General features: G+C 39.7%; 1 protein-coding gene across 1 annotated transcript in view; it reads left to right on the top strand.

Annotated features, from left to right (window-relative positions):
• The window catches only part of aldh1l2 (aldehyde dehydrogenase 1 family, member L2), a 94,018-nt gene that overhangs the window by 17,922 nt on the left and 62,127 nt on the right, over positions 1 to 13,969 (top strand). The window contains exons 4-5 of the mRNA XM_069909979.1: positions 858 to 1,023; positions 3,033 to 3,134. Coding sequence (XP_069766080.1) covers positions 858 to 1,023; positions 3,033 to 3,134 — 268 coding nt within the window. The remainder of the gene's footprint in view (positions 1 to 857; positions 1,024 to 3,032; positions 3,135 to 13,969) is intronic.

The raw sequence follows: 13,969 nt of genomic DNA, 5'->3' as shown, positions 1-13,969 counted from the left end.
CTGCCTAGAGATAAGGAGCTGGATGAATGAACAGTTGCTGACAGGGCAGTGAGAATGCTGAACGACCAAAGGAACTGCCCACACTAACCATCTGAAAATTATAGTTACAAAATAATATTTATTAGTTTAGATGAAATGCTCATCTTGCATCTGTGCATGTGTTATGTCTGGTTGTGTGTCTGTATGTTTTGCATTGAGGTCCGGAGAATGTTGATTCGACGGGTTGGACTTGTACAATCAGATGACAATGAACATGATGAGGTGCACTGAAGTATAACGGGCCAAATAGCCTGGTTCTGCTTTGAGGCTTTGGCGTCATTAGTTTTCTTTCCACCACTCCCCAATGCACAAAACAAATATAAATTAAATGCCACAAAAAAAAGGAAAGCTTTAAAACGTAAAAGGGAAGCATGGACTTCGGAACAGAGTTACAGGGAGAAGTTAAACAGGTTAGGGCTTTATTCCCTGGAGCTAAGGAGAGTGAGGGAAGATCTGATCAAGGTTTACAATGTTATGAGAGGAATTCAGTTTGCCCCTGATTCCCAGGATTCATTTTACCCATCCTGACCTCTGTGATTTGTTTGACCCTCCCTGACCCCAGTGATTTGTTTTACCCTCCCTGACCCTGGTGATTTGTTTTTACCCTTCCTGACCCTGGTGATTTGTTTGACCCTCCCTGACCCCAACGTTTTGTTTTATCCTCCCTGACCCCAGTGATTTGTTTCACCATCCCTGACCCCAGTGATTTGTTTTACTCATCCTGACCTCTGTGATTTGTTTTGCCTTCTTCTGACTTTTGATGGTGCTACTGAGGAGAGGATTTGGCTCAGAACCATTAACCCTTCTGCTTTGTTCAGGACTCTGATTCACGGAGACACGACAGGAGGTTTCACCATTTTTTGGGCAGATGACGGATTGGACACTGGTCCCATTCTTCTGCAGAGGCAATGTGACATTGATCCGAACGACACCGTGGACTCCTTCTACAACCGGTTCCTGTACCCAGAAGGGATCCATGCAATGGTAAGGAATGCTGCCACTCCTTCCAGAAGCAACTCGGACCTAGTGCAGCAGCTCAAGTGCAGGACAAGCTACTGCTGTGAGACAGTTTCGTTTCTACCGAGCTCAGTCCTGGGGGTCTGCAGTCTCTGGGCATTAAGGTTAAGCTTCCAGGGTAGTGCTGTGAACACCAGTCACCTCGGTAGAAGAAAGAAGGTGATGCTTTGGAGAAGAGATTGACCAGAGTGTTGTGTGGATCAGAGAACATGTTAACAGAGGCAAGTTTGTCAGAGCAAGGGCTTTTCTCTGTTAAGGAAGGAAAGAAAGATGAGAGGTGACAATTGAGTCAGACAGGCGCATAGGCAGGGCGGACGGCCAGTATCTTTTCCCTGGAGCGACATCTGCAAATATCAGAAGCCATCGGTTTTAGCTGAGTGGAGAGAAGTTTTGGGGAGATGTAAGAGGTCCACATTTTTGCACAGAGTGAGGTTCAGTGAGGATCCCTGTGTTCTTCCTTTTGGGGGTACTGAGCAGTTGACCCCTGAGCAGTAAGTGGAAGCATCCAGCATGATGCATTGACTGGGTAGAGGTGGCAGGTCACAACATGAGTCCTGGATTACTCAATGGTTAGTTTGGTTAACCTCTGTCCCCTCCACGACCCTGTATTGTTCACTGTGAGACCCCAATCTTGAGCTGACCAGGCCACAATCCACCCCCCCCAGTCCCGTCACAATCCCCACCCCAGTCCCATCACAATCCCGCCCCAGTCCGTCCCATCACGAACCTCCCCAAGTCCCGTCACGATCCTCCCCCTGTCCCGTAATGATCTCCCCCTCAACCCATACGATTCCCCTCATCCTGTCAGGATCCACCCCAGTCCTGTCATGATACCCCCCCCCCACCCCAGTCCCATCACGATCACCCCTAGTCACATCACAATCTCCCCAATCCCATCACGATCCACCTCCGGTCCTGTCACAATCCCCGCCCCCAGTCCCATCACGATCCTGCCCCCATCCCATCATGATTCGCCCGCAGTCCCATCATATTCCCCACGTCCCGTCACGTTCCCCCCCCAGTCCCATCACGATCCCCCCCCAGTCCCGTCACAATCCCCCCAGTCCCATCATGATTCGCCCGCAGTCCCGTCACATTCCCCCCCAGTCCCATCATAATCCCACCCCCCAGTCCCATCACAATTCCCCCATCTAATCACTACCCCCCCCAGTCCTATCACTATCCCCTCCATTCCCATCACGTTCCCCCCAAGCCCCATCATGATCCACCCCAGTCTCATCACGTTCCCCCCAGTCCCATCACGATCCCCCCAGTCCCATCACGATCCCCCCAGTCCCGTCCCGATTCCCCCCAATCCCGTCACGATCCCCCCCAGTCCCGTCACGATCCTCCCAGTCCAATCATGTTCCCCCCAGTCCCATCGCGATTCCCCCCCCCAGTCCCGTCATGATTCCCCCCCCACTCCCGACATGATTTCCCCCCCAGTCCAATCACGATCCCCCCCAGTCCCATCATGATCCCCCAGTCCCATTACGATCACCCCCCAGTTCCTGTCACGATCCCCCACTTTTCCTGTCATGATTCCACCCCCAATTTCCACCACAATCTCCCCCAGTCCCACCTTGAAACCCCCAGGTCCCACCCTGATCCTCCCCAAGCTCCCTTCCCAGCGTTCCCCGATCCTCCCCTCGTCCTGTCCTGATGACCCCCTCCAGACCCTTAATCCCCTGACTTCGACAACCCCTAGACCTCAACGATGATTCACCCAGACCCTAATGACAACCCCCTACCCCGATGACCCTTCCCCGACCCTGATAACTATTCTCCAACCCCGATAACCTCTATAACCCTGACCCCAATGACCCTTCTCCAACCCCAATGACAGCCTCTATGACCCTGACTCCCAACTCTGATGACCCTACCTCCCAGACCATGAGCTCAGACCCTCCAGCAGGGCATGGTTAGGCACCCATGGGTGCAGGGTGCCTTGTTACTAACTGCTTGCTTTGTTCCAGGTGGAGGCAGTGCAGTTGATTGCTGACAAAAAGGCTCCTCGCATTACTCAGCCCGAGGAAGGTGCCACATATGAAGGGATCCAGAGGAAGGAGAATGCCAAGGTAGACTGTAGGATATAGGAGCAGAAATGGGCTATTCAGCCCATCAATTTAGATGCAGAGTACAGGAGCAGGTCCTTCTGGCTGCTGAGCTCATGTCATTCAGTTACACCCAATTGATATACAACGTTTTGAACAATGGGAGGAAACTGGAACCCACGGGGAAAACACGGGGTGAACGTACAAACTCCTTACAGACAATGCGGGATTCTAACCTGTTCACTGGCGCTATAAAGGCCTTGCACTGACCATGTGTAAATGCAAATTTAATTGAGCTCATCCATCACCCCGCTCACCCCCTCTGCCCGGCCTTCTCCCCATGAACTTTGATGCCCCGGCTGATCAGGAACCCAGCAATCTCTGCCTTAAATACACCCAATGACCTGGCCTCCACAACCACCTGTGGCATCAAATCCCACAGATTTATCACCCTCTGGCTGAAGAAATTCCTCTGCATCTCTCTTGCCCTTCAATCCTGGCTACAGGGGGGTCATCTCCCTGCAGAACAGGCAATATTTAAATTGATAGCAGTTCTGAATCCTGTCATCCCACACAGAGCTCTCACTGTAGTGCACCCACGTATGGCTGTGTCAGCTGACAGAGGTGAATATTGCCCCCTTGTTAGAGTTCTGAAAATCTATTCTTCAGGGTCTCACATCCTCAGCATTTTCACCATCGTCCGAACCCTGCAACTAGCTTTCGATGCACGACCAAGACTGAAGATGCTGAAACTGAAGGCTTTTATTTACAAGAGGTGGACAGCATCCCTGATCGTGATGTGACTGGGGGTTGCTCACTCTGACCCGGACTCGAACTGGGGGGCAAGCTTGTGGCATCACAGCCTTTTTGGGGAAAGAAGGGGGAGGGGTCATGAGCCGGCCAATGAGACCAGGGCCATCTAGGGAAGGTCATGACATTACATGACAAATATGTACAATAGTTTTCTTCCTAGAGTGGGGCTCTGCTTGCTGAGTATCTCCAATGCCTTCTGATCTTGTATTGTACTTTAAGGGGTTCGACCTAGATCAGCAGCAATGGAAATTCACCAAGACAATGGTATCTCCAAAACAGTTATTTTTATTAATAAAATAACTTCTTACTTAACTCTAACTTAACCCAACTATTTATAAACGTGTGTGAGTTTGTTTGTTTGTGTATGTGTGTGTGTATGTTTGTGTATATGAGTATGGGGGGGGGGCCTGTGTATTTGTGTGTGTGTGTGTGTGTGTGTGTGTGTGTGTGTGTGTGTGCGTGAGAGTGTGTTTGTGTATATATGAGTGTGGGGGGTCTGTGTGTGCATAGGTGTGAGTATGTGTGTGAGTGTTAGAGTGTGTGTGTGCATATGTGTGTGTTTGTGTGCGTGTGTGAGTATGTGTGTATATATGTGTGTGTATTTGTGTATGTGTATATCTGAGGCACCTGCAAGCTCACACCAAGACACAAGAGCAACTTGTCCGTGAACTACTCTTTGCAGACGATGCCGCTTTAGTTGCCCATTCAGAGCCAGCTCTCCAGCGCATGATGTCCTGTTTTGCGGAAACTGCCATAATGTTTGGCCTGGAAGTCAGCCTGAAGAAAACTGAGGTCCTCCATCAGCCAGCTCCCCACCATGACTACCAGCCCCCCCACATCTCCATCAGGCACACAGAACTCAAAACGGTCAACCAGTTTACCTGCCTCGGTTGCACCATTTCATCTGATGCAAGGATCGACAAAGAGATAGACAACAGACCAAGGCAAATAGCGCCTTTGGAAGACTACACAAAAGAGTATGGAAAAACAACCACCTGAAGAAACACACAAAGATCAGCGTGTACAGAGCCGTTGTCATACCCACGCTGAATCATGGGTCCTCTACCGGCATCACTTACGGCTCCTAGAACGCTTCCATCAGCGCTGTCTCCGCTCAATCCTCAACATTCATTGGAATGACTTCATCACCAACATCGAAGTACTCAAGCTGGCAGAGTCCGCAAGCATCGAATCCATGCTGCTGAAGATCCAACTGCGCTGGGTGGGTCACGTCTCCAGAATGGAGGACCATCGCCTTCCCAAGATCGTGTTCTATGGCGAGCTCTCCACTGGCCACCAAGACAGAGGTGCACCAAAGAAGAGGTACAAGAACTGCTTAAAGAAATCTCTTGATGCCTGCCACATTGACCACCGCCAGTGGGCTGTTATCGCCTCCAACCGTGCATCTTGGCACCTCACAGTTTGGCAGGCAGCAACCTCCTTTGAAGAAAACCGCAGAGCCCACCTCACTGACAAAAGACAAAGGAGGAAAAACCCAACACCCAACCCCAACCAACCAATTTTCCCTTGCAACCGCTGCAACCGTGCTTGCCTGTCCCGCATCGGATTTGTCAGTCACCAATGAGCCTGCAGCAGACGTGGATATACCCCTCCATAAATCTTCGTCCGCGAAGCCAAGCCAAAGAATATGAGTGTGGGGGTGTGTATGTGTGTCTACATATGTGTGAGTGTCTGCATTTGTGTGTGTGAGTGTTAGAGTGTGTATATGTATGTAAATATGTGTGTGTGAGTGTGTGTATATGTGTGTGTTTGTGTGATGCTTCCTGTTCCCTGATTGGGAGATGGGCGTGGTTCTCCCTGTTCTCTGATTGGGAGATTGATGTGGTTCTCCCTATTCTCTGATTGGGAGATGGACGTGGTTCTCCCTGTTATCCGATTGGGAGATGGACGTGGTTTTCCCTGTTCTCTGATTGGGAGATGGATGTGGTTCTCCCTGTTCTCTGATTGGGAGATGGACGTGGTTCTCCCTGTTTTCTGATTGGGAGATGGACGTGGTTCTCCCTGTTGTCTAATTGTGAGATGGACATGGTTTTCCCTGTTCTCTGAATGGGAGATGGACGTGGTTCTCCCTGTTGTCTAATTGTGAGATGGACATGGTTTTCCCTGTTCTCTGAATGGGAGATGGACGTCGTTCTACCTGTTGTCTAATTGGGAGATGGACCTGATTCTCCCTGTTCTCTGATTGGGAGGGAGATGGACTTGGTTCTACCTGTTCTCTGATTGGGAGATGTTCTCTTTTTATTAAACTTTATTTAGTATTTTTTTCAATAAAAATAAACAGACTTTTACAGAATAAGTAGTCTAATAATAAAACAGTGAAACAAACCCATCCCCTCCCCCCTCCCACAACAGATCCCTAAAGGGAAGCATTAAAAATAAACAAAAAGATTCAGTAATTTTAAATATTACTAAATTCGTATTCTTCATATATGGTGTCCACATCTTAACAAAGAAATCATAATGATTATGTAAATTATTTTCTCCGTATAGATACATGACCAACTCATGCCATTAAACTACATTTAACTCCGCTTCATCTTTCCAGGACATAGCGATACATTTACGAGCAACTGACAATGTTCGACGAATAAACGCTGTCGGAAACTTATCCAACCCCAAGTTCACTAACGGAGTAAAATAACCCAACAAAAAAATGTTTGGATCTAAAGGAAATTTAAACAAAGTTTGAAGAAAAATCCTAATTTTAAACCAGAAAAGATGAACTTTATCACAAAATCAAACAGAAGGAAGAAATGTTCCAACACATCATCCACACCCCAAACACAAACCTGAATCACTAAATCCATAGTTTTTCAATTTTTCAATATAACTGATGCAAAAAGTTATAATTAACCAAACTATATCTTTAATTAATTAATTTAGTCAACCCATCATAGCACATATTTTCCCAATCCACCCGACTAATCTCACAACTTAAATCATGCTCCCATTTAATCCTAGATGGATCTAAAAAATTTTAACTATTGTATCTTGTAATAATGCAGACATCTCTGATATAAAACCTTTATCTGAAAATATGAAACCATAAATTCAAATTTAGTTAACTTAGAAATTTTCATTTCTCTTCCAAAATGATCTTTCACTAATGCCCTAATTTGATAATAAACAAACAGAGAATTCTCTAAAATCCCAAATTTCTCTTTAAGCTGATTAAATGATAAAAATTTACCTTCTTCCAAACAATCCTGCAATCTTTTTATTCATTTGATCCACCATCTTCTAAAATGCTATTATTCAATAAAAAAGGAATCAATTTATTTTGATATATTGGGGTTTGAACTGATAAACTACCTTTTGATCCTATTAATAAATTCCTTTTAGTCCAAATTTCTAATAAATGTTTCAAAATTGGTACATTATATTTCATTTTTTCAAACTATTTATTTTGAAAAATTATTAGTAATCATACAAAATACAGACAATAACAACATTTTTATATATATATATATTCCCATCCTCCCACCCCTTCAGCCAGTTCTCTTAAGAGAGCCAAAAAAATTATAAAGAAAAACTAAAAATAAAATAAATCAAGGTACATCTAAATACATATAATCCAAATATGGTAACCATTTATTAACAAAAAAAATAGTAATTAGCCTGCAAAACATATGTAATTTTTTCCATAACAATACAAGCTTTCATTTCATTTTGCCACCGCATTATATTAATCACTGTATTATCTTTCCATGTACTTGCTACACATTTTCGAGCTACGGACAATGTTAAATGTACAAATGCAATTTGAAATTTATCCAACCCCAATCCCTTTAAAGGAATCGCATACCCATAAAAAAATGGATGGATCTAATGGTAACTTATACAATTTTTCCAAAATTAACAATTTCTTCCCAAAATGGTTGTACATACATACAGGACCAAACAGAATGTAAAAAGTCATTTTCCCATTTAAGTTTAGATTTCTCTCATTCCAGCTTATCCATATTATCTTGTAGTACTTGATACATAACAGAAATATAACCCTTTTTTGTTATAGAAGAAATCAAAGACTCGAATTCCGTCAATACAGGTAAAATCATCACTCTACCATACATATTTTTTTACCAGTGATTGAAGTTGATAATAAAGAACAAAGATTTTTCCACGATAGCAAAACGTTCTTTCAATTGATTAAAAGAAAGAAATTGCCTTTCTATAAAGCGATCCTGTAATGTTTTTATACCCTTAAATCCCAATTCTTTAAATGACTATTATTAAATAATGAAAAAGGAATAAGCTGATTATTATATAATGGTGTTAAAATAGATAATTTACTTTTTGATCTTATAATCCTATTCTTTTTTGTCCATAACATCAATAAATGTTTTAATATCAGCATATTATACTCCCATAATAAATTTATATTCCACCAAAATATAAATTGATGTATTGCAGTTTCAGAAATACATATCATCTCAACTTTAGCCCAACTTGGAGGCCGATCCAAATCCTTCAAACCACTAATAAATTTAAGTTGGTTTCCTTCATAATAGTTCTGAAAGTGAGTTAATTGTAATCCACCTAATGCATACTTCCAAGTAAGTTTATTTAATGCTACCCTTGGTAATTTACCTTTCAATAAAAATTCCCTAGCGACTTTTTTTAAGTCCTGAAAAAAGTTCTTTGTAAGAAAACATGGTATTGATTGAAACAAATATTGAATACGTGGAAAAATATTCATTTTAATACAATTAACCCGGCCAATTAGAGTTAACGGAAGGTCCTTCCACTTAATTAAATCTGCTTTAATCTTTTTCAATAATGGAACATAATTTAATTTATATAAAAATTGATACTCAGTATACACAATTATTCCTAAATTAATTTTATCCGACCATTTCAAATTAGTAACATTTTTATAAACTGAATAATCTCCTTCACCAACCAGTAAAATTTCACTTTTATTCCAATTAACGTTATATCCAGTTAATGATCCATACTGTAATAAACAAGGATTGTTCTGGGTTTGTTAAATATATTAAAATATCATCTGCAAATAAATTAATCTTATGCTCTTCATCCAGAACTCTCATCCCTTGTATATTGCCTTAATAATTGAGCTAACGGTTCAATGGCCAATGCAAACAGGGCTGGTGACAATGGACAACCTTGTTGGGTAGAACGTGTCAATTTAAACGATGACGAAACTTGTATATAAAGCTTTAACCCAACCAATAAAAAAGGGGCCAAATTTAAACTTTTCCAAAATCTTAAATAAAAAATCCCATTTGACTCTATCAAAAACTTTTTCCACATCAAGTGGTTGGGTTGCTGCCGGTATGCATTGACCAAACTAATTAATTGAAGAATATTATCTGAAGCATGCCTATTTTTAATAAAACCCGTTTGGTCTACATGTATCAATTTAGGCAAATATTTAGCAAGTCGACTTGCTAACATTTTAGCTATTATTTTATAATCCACATTCAATAAAGAAATAGGTCTATACGTAGACACCTTTAACAGATCTCTATCTTTCTTTGGAATTCAATAATTAAAGCACTAGAACAAGATTCTGGTAACTCATAATGTTCAGTCACTTGTTGTAATACCTCCTCAAACACGAAGATAAATCTTCATAAAAAAACTTTATAAAATTCCACCGAAAACCCATTATCACCTGGTGACTTGCCATTTCCAACATAGCAGTCTTCATTTCTAAATCTGTAAACAGAGCTTCCAAATCTATAATATCCTCTTCTTCTAATACTGATAACGTTAATGTAGATAAAAAAGAATCAATAGATCCATTGTCCCGTCTCCCTTCAGAAGAATATAATTTTTTAGAAAATGAATAAAACTGGTCACTGATTTCCTGAGGTTTGTAGGTAACTGTTGAATTCTTTTTAACAGCATTAATAACCCTTGAGGTCTGTTCCTTCTTTAACTGCCATGCAAGTACTTTGTGTGCCTTCTCACTGTTAGGTCTGCTTTGTTCATGAATGAGTGAGACAAACACCAGACTGAGTCGAAATCAGGGTTCTTTGTTCTTTATTACCGGATTGTAACACTTGCGACTAACAATGTTAGTCGGAGAATGCATTACAAGTGTTACAATCCGGTAATAAAGAACAAAGAACCCTGATTTCGACTCAGTCTGGTGTTTGTCTCACTCATTCATGAACAAAGCAGACCTAACACTCACCCAACTCATAATATCGTTGCTTAGATCGATTAAGTAAACATTCAAATTGATAAGTCTGTAACGTATTATATCGCAGTTTCAATTTAGTTAAAGCTATTTTCTGATCTTCTGTCACTCTCTTCTGAAATTCCTTCTCCAGTTCCTCAATTTGCTTTTCTAATTTAAGACTTTCAGCCATACATCCTTTCTTAACTTTAGTGCTATAATTATTTGTGCTCTTAAATAAGCTTTTAACGCATCCCATAATACAAAATAACTTTTAACTGAATTAGCATTTTCAGTTAAGAAAAAACCAATCTGTTCTTTAACAAAAGTAACAAACTCAGGTTTTTTCAACAACATTGTATTAAATTTCCATCTATAGGATAAACTCTGAACTTTTATAAGAAAAAATAATAAAGAATGATCTGATATAACTCTATATTCTGCCTGCAATACCTTTCCTTGTAAATGTGCCGATATTTAAAAAAAAATCTATTCTAGAAAAGGAATCATGTCGGGAAGAATTAAAAGAAAAATCTTTCTCTATAGGATTAATCCTTCTCCAAATATATACCAAATTTAAATCTTTCATTAAAGCCCCGATTTGTATCGCCATCTTTGATTTTCTAATACATTTTGGGGATTTATCCATCAAACGATCCAAAACACAATTAAAATCCCCCCCCAACTAAAATTTTTTCATTAGCTTGACTTAATAACAAAAAAGCGTCTGAAATAAAACATTCATCATCTACATTAGGTGCTTAGATATTAAGTAAAGTCCAAAGTTTGTAAAAGATTTTACAGTCAACTTTTAAAACCCTCCCAGCATTCCCCTTCACAGTATGCAACTCAAAAGATAATTCTTATGAACTAAAAATGCTACACCTTTTGCCTTAGAGTTAAATTAAGAAAAAAACACAACCAACCAATCTCTTTTCAATTTCAAATGCTCTTTTTCGGTCAAGTATATTTCTTGTGAAAAAGCAATATCAATTTTCATTTTCTTGATATAAGCTAAAATTAGCTTTTGCTTAATTGGATTATTTAATCCCTGAACATTAAAAGTTGCAAATTTCAAACTAGACATTTTAATAAACTAACAATATAATCACTTAATACAAAAAAAATCACTCTCCTAATAAATGAAATCCTCTCTCCTTCCCCTAATATTATAGAAAAAGTTAATATAAAAAGAAATATAATTAGTTCCCCCCCCCCCCAAAAAAAGAAAAAAAAACAACCAAAGGTAGTAACTCCCTAAAAAACTGGGTGTGGTAAACCCCACCAGTGACAGATGACTATCAAAGATATCAGTGCCATCAATCTCCCCCCAGCCAGAAATATAATATATATAATAATGTAATTCAACATCATAGAAATATTCAGCCCAGTGACTCCAGTCCCAATGACTGGTTCGAATCTTCAACATCAATAAGACTGTGTGTCAAAACCTCCTTTTCTATCTTTCCCATTTTTCCCATTCTGTCCATTTCCATTTCCATTGGCCCTTCCTTTAGGCGACGACTGCGAGACTCTTCCCTGACCACTTAGATCCGGTAACGAATTAGCAAAAACCAATGCGTCATGATCATTCTCAAAAAAATGAGATTGATAATTGGCATAAAAAACCTTCAACATAGCAGGGTATCGAAAAGCAAATTTATATCCTTTCCGCCACAACACATCTTTGGCCGAATTAAACTCCTATCGACGTCTAATAATTTCTTGATTCAAATCTGCATAAAGGAAACCTATTATTCTGGCTCATCATTGGGTTTGACTTTGTCTTCCCTTCTGTACCTCCAACCGCAAAATCATTTCTCGAGATAATTCAGGCACCGAATTAAAACTGCTCGTGATGGCTGTCCTGGTAATGGTTTCTTCCTTAGAGCTCTAAGTGCCCTCTCCAATACTAAACCACCCGGAAAGAACTCTACCCAACATCTTGGGGATTCAGTCCTTTTTTTTTTTAAATTTTTTATTTTTCACACCATAAATCACATTAGCCATGATATACACTTTTTCTTTTTCACACATATACAGTGACTTTTTCTCCCCCCCACCCCCTCCTCCCAAGCCACCCCCCCACTCCCCCTCTCATCCATTTTAGGTATACAATCTAGGTTGCATTAAACCAGTCAGACAATGTTGTCATTCAACAAAAATACACCAGAAATTCTACTGAGTCCATTCTTTTCTTTCCTTCTCCTTCCATCAACTTAGGTAATGTTTGTCCCCGGTAGGTTTTCGCTATTGTAAGGCTCCCATACTTGTTCGAATATTTCAATATTATTTCTTAAACTATATGTTATTTTTTCTAATGGAATACATTTATTCATTTCTATATACCATTGTTGTATTTTCAAATTATCTTCCAATTTCCAGGTTGACATAATACATTTTTTTGCTACGGCTAGAGCTATCTTAACAAATCTTTTTTGTGCATCCTCCAAGTCAATTCCAAATTCTTTATTTTTTATGTTACTTAGGAGAAAGATCTCTGGATTCTTTGGTATATTGTTTTCTGTTATTTTATTTAATATCTGATTGAGATCATCCCAAAATTTTTCTACTCTCTCACATGTCCAGATTGCATGAATTGTTGTTCCCCTTTCTTTTTTACATCGAAAACATCTATCAGATACTGTTGGGTCCCATTTATTTAACTTTTGCGGTGTAATGTATAGTCTGTGTAACCAATTATATTGTATCATACGTAGCCTCGTATTTATTGTATTTCTCATCGTTCCAGAACATAATTTCTCCCATGTTTCCTTTTTTATCTTTATATTTAAATCTTGTTCCCATTTTTGTTTAGTTTTACCATTTGTTTCCTTATTCTCTTTTTCTTGCAGTTTAATATACATATTTGTTATAAATCTTTTGATTAACATTGTATCTGTAATCACATATTCAAGGTTACTTCCCTCTGGTAAACTCAAATTGCTTCCTAATTTATCTTTCAAGTAGGATCTCAGTTGGTAATATGCCAGCGCTGTATCTCCAGTTATATTGTACTTATCTCTCATTTGTTCAAAGGATAAGAATCTACTTCCTGAAAAACAATTTTCTATTCTTTTAATCCCTTTTTTTTCCCATTTTCTAAAGGAAAGGTTGTCTATTGTAAAAGGGAGTAGCTTATTTTGCATCAATATTAGTTTTGGTAATTGATAATTTGTTTTATTTCTTGCAACATGAATCTTTTTCCAAATATTGAGGAGATGGTGTAATACTGGAGAAGTTCTATGTTGTACCAATTTTTCGTCCCATTTATATAATATGTGTTCAGGTATCTTTTCCCCTATTTTATCTAATTCTAATCTCGTCCAGTCTGGTTTTTCCCTTGTTTGATAAAAATCTGATAGGTATCTTAATTGTGCGGCTCTATAATAATTTTTGAAGTTTGACAATTGTAAGCCTCCTTGTTTATACCATTCTGTTAATTTATCTAGTGCTATCCTCGGTTTCCCCCCTCTCCATAAAAATTTCCTTATTATTTTCTTTAACTTTTGAAGAATTTTTCTGTCAGTTGTATTGGCAATGCCTGAAATAAGTATAGTATCCTTGGAAAAATGTTCATTTTAATACAGTTTATCCTTCCTATCAGTGTTAGTGGTAGCTCTTTCCAATGCTCTAAATCGTCCTGTAATTTTTTCATTAGTGGATTGTAATTGAGTTTATATAATTGGCCTAGATTTTTGTTTATTTGTACACCTAGGTATCTTATTGCCTGCATTTGCCATCTGAATGGGGATTCCTTCTTAAATTTTGAGAAATCCGCGTTATTCATAGGCATTGCTTCACTTTTATTTACGTTTATCTTGTATCCTGACACTTCTCCATATTCCTTCAATTTCTTATATAATTCTTTTATTGA

Source organism: Narcine bancroftii, chromosome 13 (genome assembly GCF_036971445.1).
Source record: "Narcine bancroftii isolate sNarBan1 chromosome 13, sNarBan1.hap1, whole genome shotgun sequence".
Classification (NCBI taxonomy): Eukaryota; Metazoa; Chordata; class Chondrichthyes; order Torpediniformes; family Narcinidae; genus Narcine; species Narcine bancroftii.
The sequence above is the reverse complement of the archived record's forward strand: the minus strand, read 5'-3'. Positions and strand labels throughout refer to the sequence as shown.